The sequence below is a fragment of the Lagopus muta genome, chromosome 5, assembly GCF_023343835.1.
Source record: "Lagopus muta isolate bLagMut1 chromosome 5, bLagMut1 primary, whole genome shotgun sequence".
Lineage (NCBI taxonomy): Eukaryota > Metazoa > Chordata > Aves > Galliformes > Phasianidae > Lagopus > Lagopus muta.
In genome coordinates this window covers 5,460,659-5,477,269 of record NC_064437.1, presented here as the reverse complement: position 1 = coordinate 5,477,269, position 16,611 = coordinate 5,460,659, and the positions used below count along the sequence as shown (strand labels likewise).

Below are 16,611 nucleotides of genomic sequence, written 5' to 3'. Positions count from 1 at the left end.
GGCCACGGCTCCTTTAAGAAGAAGCCCCGCCCCCTCCGAGCGAGGCCGCGCCCAGTCGGCGCTAAGCCCCGCCCCTCCGCTCTGCTGTCGCCCGCTGCGTCTGCGAGGAGCGAGGTGGTTCTGCAGCCATCATGGGGCGACGGGTGTTCGTGGTGGGCGTCGGTATGACCAAGGTACCCGTGCGACCCCGCGGCGGGGGAGAAGGGGGACAAACAGAAGGAGAAAGCGCGTGAACTACGAACGCCCGACGGCGCGTAGCGCTGTCAGTGCCGGCGCTGCCCGCTCCTTCGTTCCTTGGCCGTGCGGGGCGGCCTGGCGGCGGCTCCCAAAACTACGCGGACTTTGGCCGAGTGTTTTTGGGTCGGTGAAATGGCTTACGTTAGTAAACTGGATTGCTTACAAACGTGTTCCTTAGTAGCTCTTAAGTCGTAGGATCACAGTATGTCTCTGGGTGGGTCGTCAAGGCCGGTACTCCCATTTGAGCAAAGGATGTGTTAAATCTCAGTGATTTGTTCTGTTTATTGCTTTTTTCTTGTCAGTTTGCAAAGCCTGGTGAGAACAGTGTTGATTATCCCGACCTGGCTAAAGAGGCTGGTAAGTCAGCAGTAGAAAAGCATTTAGCTTGACCACCAACTCTATTTTAAGCCAGACGAAAATCTAAAACTGATAAGAAAGACCACTTGAAAGTGAATCCCAACTGCCCTGCAGCCTTACGGGACTGAAGTCAAAAGGATGCCTTGACATCCTTTTGTTCGGATGCAGAACTTTTGGACCATTCATGTCCTATAATGGAGAACTTTCACTGCTCTGCTTGTTGTGCAGACGCACGAATCACACACGCTAAGCTAAGCCTGCTTGTTATGATTGTGAGAGCTGCTTTTTATAAGAACTTTTTTCTTTTTCTCCCCAACTTTTAAAATTCTTTAGGCCAGAAGGCTTTAGCTGACGCTGGCATTCCGTATTCAGCAGTGGAGCAGGCCTGTGTGGGTTATGTTTATGGTGAGTATCCTCTTGTGCTTGGGACGTGTGCGTGACGTGTGTGATCTGTGACACTTCACAAATGGGGGTAAAGTTTATCCACGTCTGTGTGGAGAAGTGAAGGGGGATCCCATCAATTTCCCATCTGTTTTACATAATAAAAAACTCCTGGTTTTTAAAGTCCGATGATTTGTATCTTTCTGAGGTTTCTGTTGTGTGTGGCTGAGAGATAGACGAGATGACAGCTCAGACTTTCAGGCTTGAAGAGTGGCACTGTGTTAATGTTACGTCCTGTGTTAATGTTCTGTCTTTGCATAAAGGCGACTCAACCTGTGGACAGCGGGCCATCTATCACGGTTTGGGTTTAACAGGCATTCCTATCATTAATGTTAACAACAACTGTGCTACTGGATCTACTGCTTTGTTCATGGCCAGACAGCTGGTAGAGGGAGGTGAGTTGTTTTGCTCTGCAGCTGAGTAACTCAGGCTTTATTTCTACAAATATAACTTCCTTGTTCTGTTTCTTAAGTTCCTTTGTGGATTCTGCTACTTTCTTGCACCTGATTGCTTATGTTTCTGTAACAACTACAGGAAGGTTCCCTACGATTATTCTAGTATTACTGGCAGAGATACAAGTGCTTGGTCAGATAAGATACTTGTTCTCAAACTGCCAAGGACTGTTCTAAAATAACCCTAAGTGCTCTGATGATTTGTTTAGTCTTCAGTAGTAACGTTTTTGTAACAGAACCATCCCCGTCCCACTTTTAAAAATTGAGAAGGGAGGAAGAACGGTAATGGATATTTATTGTAATGAGAAAGTTGATTGTACATATTGTCATTTATAGCTATGTTGTGTTCTGAATAGCCAAAACTTTCCTTTTAAGGTTTGGCAGACTGTGTTCTGGCACTTGGCTTTGAGAGAATGGCGAAAGGATCCCTTGCTTCAGGTGTAAGTGACTGAACATCTTATGTATCTCACTGTATTCATGGATAGAAAACACCTCCTCATTCCCTGAGACATGCTCATGAATGTGAGCTGGTTTGACATGCTGCTGTAGATAGTTACAAAATAAGCCTTTTATTTTTTTTACTCATAGAAATTTGTAACGAGTTTTATGATTCTGATTGCAGCTATGAAGTGCAGATTTAGTATGGAGTGTTTTAGAATTAATTTGAAGCAAACGTGATGCTTTTAATACTTGGCAAAAATACATTTAAGGCGGGGTTAATCGGGAATAATGAAATTATGATTTGCTTTATAGCTATTTCTCTTCTTTTTAGTTTTCGGACAGAACAAATCCAATGGACAAACATTTAGAAATAATGATAAATAAATACGGCCTAGCAAGTGCTCCAGTAACACCGCAGATGTTTGCAAATGCTGGCAAAGAACATATGGAGAAATATGGTATTGTTAAAGACATTTCTCTATTTTCACATTAGGGAGCATTGAATATTCAAGTAGAGTCATCTGTTACCTAGAACTCAACCACCTTTCTTAGAATTGTGTTGAATTAAAAGAAAGCTTTGCTGCAGTCTTTTGTAAAGTTGTTTGTGAAGTTCCAATTTGTAGACACTAATACAGTATTTAGAAAGCTAGGTTAGAAGGCTGTGTTTAAGGCAAGTATTCCAACACGGCTTACTTTCTCCTGCCAGGGACAAATCCAGAGTACTTTGCAAAGATTGCATGGAAGAATCACAGCCATTCAACCAACAACCCGTGAGTAAAGCACTCCAACTCCATAGTGAGCATACGCTGCCTGTACGCAATTCCTGCAAAGCAGATGTAATGCTTAGAAATACTTACAATGTGTTGTCTGCTATAGCTGCTATACATTCTGAATCCACTGTGTTCTACTCAGTAAAACAGCTATATAGTTAGTTGAATGATAGTGAGTTATTAGTAATGCCTACTTCTAAGGACTGCACTACGACTCAGATGGCATCTTTGTTTCCCACAGGTATTCCCAGTTCCAGAAGGAATACACGTTAGATGAAGTTCTGCAGTCTCGCAAAATTTTTGATTTCTTGACTGTCTTACAGTGTTGGTAAGGACAAAACTTTGCATTGGGAAAGAAATCTTGTTCAGACAGGTTTGGTAGTTCATCTATTGAAGTAAAGTTTGCTTACTGTTCAGTTAGAAGTTACAGTTCATTTTAAGTATTTTCTAATTTCTTAGATGTCATCCTATTCAAAGTTTCTATGTATGTTACTGCAGTGGGCAGTAATAAAAAAAACTGGAGGTCTTCAGCAAACACTTATGGAATTTGTAGTTACGATTGCATCAGTCAAAATGCGTTTTTTCCTTTGTTTTCAACATTAATAATTCAGAATGGTGACATTATTTATTTTTCTTTCCATTAGTCCGACATCAAATGGCGCTGCAGCTGCAGTTTTGGCTAGTGAGGACTTTGTGAAAAGATATAAGTTACAGCCTCAAGCTGTGGAAATTCTGGCCCAGGTGATGGCTACTGATTTCCCAAGCACATTTGAAGAGAACAGTTGTATGAAGATGGTAGGTTTGTGGTCCTACAGTCCATAATAATTGGGATTTGTTTTTTAATACCTGCAAGTCCTAATGATAGCATAGAACATCGATCAGCAAGCAAGCAAACTGTGATTTGGGCAGGTGAAGTGGGCAAAGAGCATAGTTATGAAATAACACTGAGAAATAAATAAACATTAAAAATCTGTGTAATTATTTAAGGGCTACTTAATAGAAATGTGAATGGAAGAAATGGAAGAAATGTAGTTTCTCATGCAAAGCTATTTGTTTAATTTCTCTGTTTATAAGATGAATAAAACTTAAATCCATTTTCCTTATGTTAATATAATTCTGGAGCTGGAATAACCTGTTGTTCGGTCATGAGGGGCTATGGTAGGAGATGCACTAAAGTGAATGAAAATGCCACCTCCAACAGCTTATCTTCACTCGCAGGATGAATAACAGCACATTAAAATTAAGAGAAGGAATGAAATGGATGGCTGCTTCTTTAATGATATTTTAATTTCTTGCAGGTTGGTTATGATATGACTAAAAAAGCTGCAGAAAAATGTTTCAAAAAGGCAGGCCTAAGACCTACGGATGTCGATGTGATTGAACTTCATGACTGTTTCTCAGTTAATGAGTTCATTACCTACGAAGCTCTTGGACTCTGCCCAGAAGGTAAAAGCATCAGTGAAGCTCTTTGTTTTACTAAAATGGAAAGTGTTAACAAATATTTTTTTTATCTCTTCATATAATTAATTAGAGTTGTGTACTGGACAGATATTATAGATTTGAACACCATATTAGCTAACCTGGAGGAAAAGGCAAGCTGCCTGTATAGTAACATAAAGAAGATGTGCAAACTGTGGGAAGTATTTAACAGATTGGTGTATTGCTGTGATTTCTACAGAAGGCAAATTGGTGTGTTGGACAGCTGTATGAAATCACACAGCAAGTTTGTACAGGAGTGGCTCTTCAACCAGGAGGAGGCAATGAAGGGCTCTGGGATTGCAGTATCTGATGCAGTCTTTCTCTAATTTTGTTATGTGACTTTGAGAAAACATTGAACTTTTGTCATTGGATGGTAGTGTCACTAGGTTGTCACTTATTTTACTAAGTGAGCATTCTCAATGAGACAACTTCATAGGCCTTCAGGAAACATTGTTATGCAGCCCCCCAGCATCGATGACAATTCTGCAAGTAATTCCTTTCAGAGATAACAAAGCAAAGATGTTTTCACAGTGGTCACTAACTACAACTAACCTTTCTTTCACAAAAGAAAACCTATAAATTTCACGGTAGCTTCCTTAGTATAATAACTAATGACTGCGTGGTGTTGGGCATATCTCCACACTGTATCCTGAGCGCTAATTAAAACAAGCCTTTGTGCCAGGCACCCACACCTGGCTCCTCTCCCGCGTTCCCTCTCTCCAGTCATGTCAGCCGAGTCTCAGTTCAGTCTGCCCTTGTAAAATCTGTGCTGGTGTATTTCTAAGGCTTAGACGGACAGAAAGCATTTGCAGCGTCTTTGGTTTGTGATGCTAGACCTGAAAAATGATGTTTTAAAAAAACACTGAGCATTTCTCTTTTTCTAACTGTTGTTCCATCAGGAAAAGCGTGTGACCTGATTGACAGAGGAGACAACACTTACGGAGGAAAATGGGTCATTAATCCTAGTGGTGGCTTGATTTCCAAGGGACATCCCCTCGGTGCTACAGGTAATAAAACACATCGCACTCAGTCACACCTTCAGGCGCGGAGCTGTTTTGGGGCAGGCGGGTGCTTCCCACTGCTGTTTGCACGGGCAAAAGCGGGACTCGCTTCAATAACTTTTATTCGTTGTCGTGCTTTAAAGCTGAGCTTTTGAAGAGATTTACCACAGCCGCGATCCCAGCCGCGTGTGAGCTTCCCGCCCGGCGCCGCCCCCCTCCTTCCCGCCGCCCCTCCTTCCCGCCCACACGCGCTCTGTGCTCGATGTTTCAGGCCTGGCGCAGTGCGCCGAACTCTGCTGGCAGCTGCGCGGCCTGGCCGGGAAGCGGCAGGTAGGCGGCGCGCGGCGGGCTCTGCAGCACAACCTGGGCCTCGGCGGGGCTGTGGTGGTGACGCTGTACGCCATGGGCTTCCCTGGAGCCGCCAGGTGAGCGCCGGGCCTGAAGGGGACAGAGCCCCGAATGGGGTGGTGTGTGCGGCACGGGAAGCGGCTCCGAGCGGCGGGGCTGCACCGTGTGTGTGCGCGAGGCCGGGTGTCCGTGACGATCTGCTGCCGGCACCGCGACCTGCCTTTCCGTGGGGGAAAGGCACGAGCTGTAGCCGGGGCTTGCTGCTCAGAGCCCGACTGGGCGCAGCTGGCAGTCTGAGGGCGATGCTTTCTGAGGGCGATGCTGTAGGCCGTGCCCTGCTTTTCTGTCGCTTTGAGCTTTGTAAAACTCCGTGTGAGCACAGGGAGCTGTGGGGGCAGTGCGCTGTCTGTGGGTACAAGGTGCACCTCCAGGCGCCGAGGGACAGTGCCTTCCTGTCAGCTGTGGGAGGCTTTGCAGATGAAGGTTCTCCCAAAGAAATGCCTTTATTTCCTATAGGCGATATTTCCTATATTCACTTTCATTGGCATAGAGAATTGCCTTCATTATTTCACAGGTGCATCCTGAGGCAGAGACTCACAGAGCAGTCGAGTTGGCACCTCAGTGCCTTCCCAGCACAGCTCTGCTGCCGTGGCTGTGGGCACCTCCAGGGGCAGAACACCACAGCCCTGGTAGCGCTGGGGCCTCATAGCCTCTGCAGTCCATGTTTCACCTGCACTGATGTTGTTTGCTGATCCCTTGCTCTCTGAAAGGCTTTGGCACAGGGAGTTCCATCAACGTGTAAGAGACTTTGGAATGAAACAGTGCAGCTGATGTGTTGAGGCAGCAGTTACGTAACTGAGCCGTGCTGTGCGTTGTGTAAGTGAGGGAAAGGCAGCAGCATTGCACTGCTATGAGATCTGCACAGACCCACTCATTAGATTCAGATCCTGCCCGTAACCTGTGGGTTTGGTAAGAGTTGCCAAGAATTTAAGATGTAAATGATAGAACTTGATTTGTTATGGATTAGTTCTTAAAACAGTGCTGCTTTTTTTTTTTTTCTTCTTATAGCTACCTTGCAGCTTTAAATCCTGCAGGTACATCCTTCATTTATTAGCAGCTATGTGTTGTCTTCAAATGACACAGTCCCTACAATTGCTCCCCTAGCAAACATCTACTGGAGCGCTTTGCTCGTAGCACCACGCAGATAAGTTCTGGCAGCACTTCTTTAAGTGATTCTGTCACTTCAGCAGTGTCGTACCTGACCACAGCTTTGAACTCTGGTTCGAAGAGAGAAGATGATGATAATTACAAACTGCATGAATTGCTGTTTCTTTGGATGTTTCTATACCCAATTAATCTCCAGGTGCTCCTGCACAAATGTGGAATTAGTTGTCATGCTCCTGTCAGGGGTGTGCAGAGTAGAGATGTGGGCTGATGGCTCTGCGGGATCAGGAGCAATGCTCAGTACCTTCTGAAACAGCAAACAGGTGCATGTGAATTGTGAGGGAAAAGGGGAAGCAGCGCTGATGGTCTCTGAATGACTGCTGTCTTGTATGAGCTGGGGCAGGACATTTAGCATTGGATTTGATGATGGTTTGTTGAGAAGGTACACAAAATACAGGAATGCTCTCAGTGGGAAAGTGGGAAGTAAATCAGAGCCCAGTGACCCTTAGGGCTGAAGGTTTTCTTGGCAGTTGCAGAATCCCCCAAAATAGATACTGTAGTCAGTTAATTTTTTAAATACACAAAATAAAAGTTGTAACCAACTGACTGGGTACTTAATGTATCAACCTATTTCATAGAAGGTATTCGAAACAATAAAAATGATTGAGTCTCACTCTTCTGGGGAAAGAAAAGACTTCTGGCATATTAGCTGTGATGGGGCAGTGAATCTTTGAAGCTTCCACTGTAAATTGAAGCTAGAAATAATGTTAACTACAAAATGTTCTTAAGCAAGGTGGCAGAACTTAGGATTGTTTCTGGGAATACAATAACTGAACTTCTGGATCCATTCTGTAAAGGAGTTTATTTGATGACAACAAAAAAAACCAAAAGTAGTCCATGTAGTCCTTGAGGCGGTGTTTGTGCTGTTTCTGTCTTTGCACACAGTGTGGCGATAGAGTTGGCTGGTTGATCTGGGTGCTTTACTTTCCTTGCCACAAGTCCTGCCTGCACATCTGAAGCAGCTGTGTGCTGGAGGTGGCTGTGACACTGCTGCCTCACCCTCAGGAAGTCAGTTCTGCTTGGATTTAGTGGGGTTGCCCTGTGTTGTATCAGTGTGGCTCTTCTCAGTGGTGTTGGCCTGTTTGCAGTAATTTGAAGATGTTCAAAATGTGATTAAATGTGTTTTTCTTTTCTTTTTTTCCCTCCAGTGATGGCCGAGTTACGGCTGTGCCTCTCAGCGCAGCTGTTGATGGATTTAAGTCAGACTTGGTCTTCAAAGAGATAGAAAAGAAGCTCCAAGAGGTATTCTGGGACTACTTTTACCTGTAGCCTTTTTAATTTGTGACAGGACATGTGCAAAACCTGGAGGAAATACAGTACCATAAATCACCTTTTCAGTGCTGCTTGTTGAAACAGTTCCCTGTCAGATGTCTTTCAGTTCTGAACCATAAAGCATTTTGTTCAGACAGCCCTTATCTGTACAAGAGTATTTGCGTAGAGACACATTTAAGCCATATACAAGGAACTCACACCAACGTGTTTGTTATCTATTGCTTTGTAGGCATGAGTAAAAGAAGAAATCACACTTTGGTAGACAGCAAGATAAGACCTTTGGGGCAATTGTCTTTTTTTGTTTTGCTGGATAGATTTTAATAGAGAAAGATGGCCATGGGTGTGTTTTCTCATTGGTTGTTTAAGTAAAGGCTAGTAGAAGGAAAGCAATAGTTCTGTAGGTAATAGAAGTTGTTAGTAGAAAGAGTGAAGTTTTTTTAAAGCATTTGAACTGTTTTAATATTCTTCTGAAGAAGATGACTAATGTGCATATTACGTGTCCATTACAGGAAGGAGAGCAGTTTGTCAAGAAAATTGGTGGTGTCTTTGCCTTCAAAATAAAAGATGGTCCTGGTGGGAAGGAGGCGACTTGGATAGTAGACGTGAAGAATGGTAAAGGCTCAGTAGCAGTTAATGCAGGTCAGTGTTATTTTTGTCATGTCATTGCAGAAGATGAATAAGGTGATTATAAACTTCTGTTCTGCTGAAGCGATAGTGATGTTGAACAAAACTGGAGTTAGTGTTACTTTAGTTATAAACTTTTCTTAATACTGACACTTCTATTCCATGGTGTTTAGGACCAAGATTTCTCCTCCTGTGAATTCTGTGTGTGTAGGTGCATGTTTTGTTAGAGGTACCTGTCAGCCAGGTCACTCAACTCCCACAGGGACCCGGAGGGAAGTAAACAGAACTCTTGTTCTGTGGGTTTGTGTGTGTGGCTTCTTATTTGTTAGTTTTTGTTCTGTTTTGTCAGGTGCTTTGTGGGAGACACCAGTAGGTGGTAGACTGGTCTATCTTGTCTAGTTCCTTCTCTGCAGCTAGTTAAGCAATAAAACTTATCTGATTTCAGTGCTGTACTAGCTGACATAAACTTTAGGTCCATTTTAAAAACAACTGCATGGACATAAATAAATAAGACTTGAGGACTGGGTGGTGGTGGTGGGTTTTCAATAAAAGTATTGGAGGCGAAGGATTTGTACCTTTGCCATGGAAGTGTCTTGTCTAATACCTGCATCCTTTTAATGTAAAGATCAGGCCAAAGATAACATTCGGTTCTCAAAATTTTGTCTGCCCATGATCCTGTGTTATAAAGCTTTTAATTAAAAACGTGAGAAGAAATTGATTTGGAATTCATTTATCTAGGATATTATGGAGAGAAAAGCACTTTTCTGTTGCGTGGGCAAGATTTTATCAAAGACTTAGGTTTAGTAATACAGTGACTGGAGGAAAAGGTGTGTGAAGGTTTTAGCCCTTTACTATATGCATTAATACTTAAATCTGGATGTTTAAAAATATCCAGTCATTTCTTGTAAGAAGATGCAAAAACCTTCTTTATTTCAATTAATTCAAATGAGAGCTTTTGGAATGCCCGTGTTCCCACTTGAGTAGAAGGTAGTGAAATTCAATGGTAAGTATCTTTGGAAAGCATCAGGGAAAGCACCTTCATTTTGTGTTGATTATACTACTAGCTTGGTGAAACTTAGGATGATTGTGAACACTTGTAATTAATATTCGACGTGATTACAGGTAGATTTTGTTTTAACGGATGGGTTTGCTTGGCACTTTTCAGAAAGCTTCATCTTCCTTCAGCATTGAGGTGGTCTGTGCTACAATACAGCTCAGATGCATGTTGGCTCTTAAGTGATCTCTTATTGATGTTTTTTAATGGCCTTTATTTCAGAGTGCTTCAGGTACCATTGTGCTGATCTGGAGTGCTGGCAGATTCTTTGGGGATTTGCAGCTTGTGTTCCTGTTCTGTCTGTTTGAATCTTATAGTCATCTCTGTTTTACAGATAAGAAAGCAGACTGTACAATTACAATGGCTGACACTGATTTGTTAGCTCTGATGACTGGCAAAATGAATCCTCAGACAGTAAGTGTAACACAGATGAAAGTGTGATAATACTGATATTTTGGAAGCATATTTCAGCTTAAATTACTTGAATAAATCCCTTCCTCTAAAACTGCATGGCTGGGAGGGCTTTCTGATAACACAAGTGATGTGCAGAACCAAGTCTATTCTCTTCAGCTATCACAAAGATAGGCAGTATACTGTCCCAGGCTTCTGTTCTTCCTTTTAGTGTCAGAAAATAACAATTGCTGATGAATGCCAGGAGTCTGATAGGACTGTTGGAATTACAGTATTGCAGGCCAACACCTACAGGAGTATAACAACACAACTTTTGGGAGGAGTATGACTGGGTCATGAGTTGCATTGCTATTGCATTTCATGCTTTTGTTTTTTTCTCTCTCTCTAGGCCTTCTTTCAAGGCAAATTGAAGATATCTGGGAACATGGGCATGGCAATGAAACTTCAAAACCTACAACTTCAGCCAGGGAAAGCTAAACTTTGAGCTTGCTGAAGTAACAGTCGCTACTTCATTCTCTTTACAGCAAATTAGAATGATGCTGGATGTTGATAACATGACACAGACAGGGCTTATTTGGACCTCTCATCTAAAATCAGTGATTAGAGACCTTAACGCTTAATAAATTCCATCAGTTTGTAGATGGCAAAGATTTTTAGGCTAAGCTTGAGGCAATAACTCTTGCAAATGCTTTGTGGTTTGTATTATGAGAACAGATTTTTCTTTTAATCTAAGAAAAATTTAATAAAACTCAGAGTTGATGGAGGCTGCATAGTGTTGTTCAGGTTGGGAAGAGAGTGAGCAAGGTTAGAAATAGTTTGATTTATCACTTAAATTTGCATTTTTGAAAGACTGTAATAGGAGATCATATGAATGCTTTCATACTTCTAACAAATCTGCTGCTGCTTAAATTAAAATGGTCTTATTAAGGGGGATCTCTAACAATGTTTTTAAATTAGCCTTCAGGAATTTGCTATAAAATACTTTTCTTATAACTACTTTGGAGTTAAAGCTGTCCACAGGTAGCTAGAGATTGCTTTGAGATTTACAGAATTTGGTCACACTTAATCTTGAACAAAGGTAAGGTTTGTCAGGAGAGCAGAGAGGGAATAAAATCAATGTTTACCTGTTTTCTCCTGAGAAAATCTGGTGTTGGTCATTATAAATTTCTTACCTGTAAAAGCTTTAACTTCTGTTTTGGGAACATGTATTCTGGTTGGAAGTTTAATAGAAAATTAAATATAATTTTCCTGTTCTTCTGTGCATCTCTTCCTTGGATTTGTAAACAGATTTCATATTCGTGCACTAAATTGAGTATTTTATACAGATTGTCACTTAGGGCTTCCATGCCCATCCTTTTTTTCTTCTTCAACTCTGCCTCAGACTGTTACTCACACTTCCTGTATGTGGGTCAGGACTGATGAACTTTCACATCTTTCATCACAGAGATGTCACTGCCATCCCCCCACTGAGGCCCAGGTTGTGCTGCAGCACCAGCTGTGCCCCACTGGCTCCTTGTGGCTGGAACGAGCTGTGGGCATGGTGCTCAGGCTGCCATCTTGGTGTGTGCCTACGAGCCATGTTTCTGGGCTGTTGGTGTGGCTGTCCCTGGAGACACCAGTGGTCAGGCTGTTGGGGCTGTGAGCACCTGATGGAGCTGTGGGTGTCCCTGTTCAGTGCAGGGGGGGTTGGACTCAATGGCCTTTAAGTGTTCTTTCCAACTCAAACGATTCTATGACTATTAGAAATGGCCGTAAGAACGTAGTACTCTACTGCAATGGAATTAAAAACTCCTCAACTCCTCAACTGCAAATTGTACTGCAATTGGAATTGCTGTCGGCCTAGCTAGTTGACAGAAGGAACTGCAGGTGTGCTCTGTGATCTTCCTTCCTAACAATAGATTAAATGCATGCGGTATGATTTGAGAACATCAAGACTTTATCACCCAGGTAACTCGGAAGATATTTTCTTAGGAGGCCTGAAATGAATATTAATCCCATTTCAGTGCAGCCTTGGTTTTAAGATAGTTTTCTCTTTGTCTCACTGTACTATTCTGCAGTTACGATTCAGTTCCACTGACAAATTTCTTCCCTTTTACTGTCTGCAGAACTCCATCCCTATCCATAAGCAGCTGCATGGGCAAGGCATAGGCAGAACCTGCATTAAATGCAGTGAATCTTATGTGTTCCTAAGGGAAACATCATGGAAAGAACCAGTAAGAAGTTTTGTAATTTCATCCATGTCTGAGACTGAGCAAAACGCCCCCAGCTCCCCAGCACCAAGGACTGTGTGCCCACAGGGCGCCATGTCCTGGAATGGTTTGGGAACTTGTGTGCCCCTTACTGGGCACATAGCTGTCCTCATGGCTGCTGGGCAGGGAATGGAAATGACTGCCTGCAGGCACGGCACGTTCTGCATTGCGTTCTCTTCTCAAATTGAGGGAGGCACAGACACCAGTAGTTGCCTCTACTGCCAAGCATTAACACATCCCTAGCAATGGAATTCTTCCATCACAGATACCCATGCTCCCATTTAACCGGTGTGTTTTTCTTCCCAATTTTCCCAATACTATTTTTTTTAACCCCAAATTGACAGCAGGTGATCGACCTGTTGCAGCTATTTAAATTAAGGTGTGCTATTTACAAGGTTTCTTCTCCAGCTTCCTGCCACCTGCTCATTCCCAACAGAGAAGGTGCATTATCCTCACAAATCCCAATGCTCCTCAAGAGCCATCTCATGTGAAAGAACACAAAGGAAAACCTGTGCTGCTGAGAAACAGGGACAGAAGTGACCGTCTGTTGGAATAATATCAGATAAGTATTTTGAGATCCCAAACTTAACAGAAATAGCTTTTATTATTGTTGTTATATTAAGGAAGCTACCATGAAATGTATGGGTCTTCTTTTGTAAAAGGAAGGTTAGTTGTAATGAGTGACTGCTGTGAAAGTATCTTTGCCTTGCTGTCTCTGAGAGGAATTACTTGCAAAATTATCATCAACACTGGGGGGCTGCATAGCAATGTTTCCTGAAGGTCTGTGAAGTTGTCTCATTGGCAATGCTCAGACTTAGTAAAATACACCATCTAGTGACAAAAGTATGCAGTTTTCTCAAAATCACTCAAAAACAATTCAGAGAAAGACTACATCATACTGCAATCCTGGAGCTCCTAATCTCACAAACTTGCCATGTTACTTCATACAGTTGTCCAACACTTTAATTTGCCTTCTGTACTTCTCTAGAAATCACGATAATACACCAATTTGTTAAATACTTCCTACAATTTACACATCTTTATGTTACTACACAGGCAGCTTGCTTTTTCCTCCTGTGAGGTTAGCTAATATGGCATTCAGATATATGAGATCTGTCCAGTACACAACTGATATGAAGAAGTAAAAAGATATTTGTAAGACTTCCCATTTTCATACAACAGTGTGCTTCAGTAATGCTGTTACCTTCCGGGCAGAGTCCAAGAGCTTCGTAGGTAATGAACTCATTAATAAAGAAGTAGTCATGAAATTCAATCGCATCAACATTGGCAGGTGTCAGGCAGCAGGATGAGCAGGGCCAGGCTGCACATGGGCTGTAGGATGTACCTCCTATAGGATGTGCCAGAGCACAGTGAAGAGCACTGAAAGCGCTCTAATAGACCCTGGAGTGCACTGAGTGTTCCTGGAAGGTCTCCAGGGTGCTTTAGAGCTCACTTGAGGGGCTGTATTTGTACTATGGTGGTCTCGAGTAAGCCTGAGAAGTCCTGGAAGTCCTCTGTTGGACACTAGGATGTTTTTATGGCACTCTGTAGAGCATTTAAGAGTTATGAGAGCATTCTAGAGTGTCTTAGACTACAGTGGGAGGACCTGGGTGTCCTCTAGGACACACTAGGAAGCCTCTAATGTGGCTTAGAGCACATTCAGTGTCCCTGGGAGCACTCTAGCATGCCCTAGAGTACCCTGGGGGGCTCTGTGGAGTTCTCTAAGTGCATACTAGGAAGCTTCTAGGACAAACTAGATCACAGAGGGTGTATTTATTGACCCAGGGAGGCCTCTGCAGTCTTGAAAGCAGTGAGGTTTCTTCGGAGTTTTATGCATCTGAGAGTACAGAGGGGGCTATAAAACATGCTGGACAGTTGCAGGAATCTTCTATAGTGTCTAAAATATGCTAGGGTGCCTTGCTGGCCTCTAGGGCACCCTGCAACACAGGGACAAGCTCTGGGATTAAGCTAGCTCTCTGCCCATCTCTGCTTACTGGTGGTGGTGAAGTGAGGTGGTGGGGAACACTGAGGCACGGCGGCACAAAGGAGGTCAGTTGTTGGGGCTGCAGTGCTGGGTAGCCATGTTGGGTATCCAGTTGGGATGAGGGGTGAACAACTTGTGTGTTACGGCCCTTCTGAAGGCTCAGAAAGGGCTCTGTCCCTGTAGGCTTGTTGGGAGATAGAGCTCTGAGCCACCAAGGCTGCTGTGACCCCAGTACAGGGTCAGCTCTATAGGGCTCGAAGCTGCAGCCCTCATGTGCCCAGTTCATTTGAGAGCTGTTTAAACTGTCACCTCCTTGGAACAGGAACTCCACTGCTTCCTGTTTCACAGAGTGCTGAGCTGGATGTCAGCTCTGGTTAAACGGAGAAGAGTAAGATTGCAATTAGCCTGGTGGATAAAAGACAGGAAAAAGTCTCAACTATGAGAAATCAACCCTTGTGGAACCACATGTGGAGAGCAAATGCTGGAGAAAGAAAAAAAACAAAACACAACAAGTGGAAAAAATTCACTTATTACCTAAGTAAACAGCAGGATAATTTGTTGGAGTAACAGCATGAGCTGTACCATATATCTGCAACAAGAATTCATTGCTGAGAGAAAAGCAGATGACTTTATAAGACACTGTGTGGTTGTTTTGGGAAATGTTAGTTATTTACTGTTGGTATAATAACAGAATTATCCTAGTAGTGCTGCAGCAAGCTAAAAGGAACATGTATAGCATAAAGCAAGTACAAAATATGCTGTGTCTGTGTCCCATATTTCAGGTAGATTAAAAACAGTCATGGATTCTTTCTTTATTATTATTATTTTTTGAATAGTACATATCCTGTGGGAGAACAAACATCTTAAAATTCATTTGGATCAACACACAGATGCCAATAGGCAGTTAGCCAGGCTCTGCTGTGCATACTTAGGTTTGAAAAATACTTCCTTTCCTGCCTTGGAGACAAAAACGCCTTTTGCTCTCAGTGTTTTGATTGTTCATTTTTTAAAGCAAATGACAGCAGGTTGCTTAAAAGATTGTTAATAGGCTTTGTTCTCTGCTTTCAATTAAAGGCACATGTCAGCATACAGCACTGGACTCTTGAGGAACATCAGTGTTTCTGCAGAGTCTTATTTAAGTTGGGTAAATAAAGCTGAAAGTAAAGAACGTTTTATGACACACTGATACAACTAAAACTTAACTTTCCTGACTGCCTTATGCCTCACTCCATGCTTATCACAAGGAAGCTGATGTAATGCTGCCAACTGAACCAGTGTTCTTACACCTTCCTAAATATGCTTTAATAGATCTGCTTACACCTTCTGTTCTCTTCCCTGTTGTTTCTTGACTGGGATGTGCTTTATTTGTTTATGCAGTCCACGTGATCTAAAGAAATGACCGTACCAGAATTTAAACTGAATTTTCAGCTTCATGTTTTGAACCTGAATGTTGCTTTGTTTAGATTGCAGCTACCACTGCAGGGAACATGCGAGGGCAGAAAGAGTTGAGTTGGACTGGAGATTTTGAATACAACTGATTCTAAGTTGAGAGTCCTGCAGTGGAGCTTCTTTCCTCTGAAAGCAGCAGAAAGCTGCAGTGACAGAAGCAGTGGCTGCCTCACACCATGCTGGGCACAGCCCTCGGCTTAGCGGTGGGTCGGAACACTTTGGGTAGGTTTGATGCTGGTTCTGGTTTTCCTGTTGGAATTGGAGACAGGAGATCTTAAGTTTGGGATATGTTGATACAAGAGGACTGGAGGAAGTGAATGCTTAGAAAAAAAACAGACTGTGGGTAATCTGTAGCACAGTGTGTAAAGGTAGTTATCTTTGCAGGTGAAATACCTGATTTTCAGTCCTGCTGGGTAGTCTCCGTGCTGTGAGATAGTCCTGAGTTGGCTGTGGCACCTCTCTGTGTCTCTGTTTCCCCATCACTAAAGGAGGTGTAAGACACTTCTTTGGTAATGCACAGCAGTACCTCTGGATGCTCTATGATATCTAAGAATTTTACAGCAAAGACATGGAGAGGAATACTCTTCTGGAGGAGGGTGAATCCTGCTCTCTACCTCTCCCTCTTGGGCTGCTCCAGCCTCTGCAGTGAGCTGGGGATCCCTCCTGTTCCTCTTCTCTATCTGAAGACGGGTGAGATGGGGGACACAACACACTTCTGTCTCCTCCCTGAAAACAGAGCATTAATCTTGTGATATGGTTTCAGGGTGCTATAATAAAGAAAGAGGAGCAAGCAAATCCATTCTGGATCTCAATCAGTA

The 16,611-nt window shown here is 42.9% G+C and overlaps 1 protein-coding gene across 1 annotated transcript; it reads left to right on the top strand.

Moving 5' to 3' along the window:
- Window positions 1-31: 31 nt before the first annotated feature.
- Window positions 32-11,364, top strand: SCP2 (sterol carrier protein 2). The gene is made up of 16 exons (XM_048944418.1): window positions 32-173; window positions 540-594; window positions 928-999; window positions 1,299-1,430; window positions 1,863-1,927; window positions 2,260-2,386; window positions 2,635-2,698; window positions 2,940-3,026; window positions 3,343-3,493; window positions 3,997-4,144; window positions 5,077-5,184; window positions 5,450-5,603; window positions 7,899-7,992; window positions 8,532-8,661; window positions 10,035-10,114; window positions 10,500-11,364. Exons 1-16 carry the CDS (start codon window positions 132-134, stop codon window positions 10,593-10,595), a joined length of 1,605 nt encoding a protein of 534 aa, XP_048800375.1. The 5' UTR covers window positions 32-131; the 3' UTR covers window positions 10,596-11,364.
- Window positions 11,365-16,611: the final 5,247 nt, after the last annotated feature.

Excerpts from the sequence above, each read along its gene's own strand:
- SCP2 (XM_048944418.1), top strand. The coding sequence starts at position 132 with ATGGGGCGACGGGTGTTCGTGGTGGGCGTCGGTATGACCAAG. Across the intron at positions 1,928-2,259 it reads AAGGATCCCTTGCTTCAGGT|TTTTCGGACAGAACAAATCC; the intron begins GTAAGTGACTGA and ends TCTTCTTTTTAG. Across the intron at positions 2,699-2,939 it reads AGCCATTCAACCAACAACCC|GTATTCCCAGTTCCAGAAGG; the intron begins GTGAGTAAAGCA and ends TGTTTCCCACAG.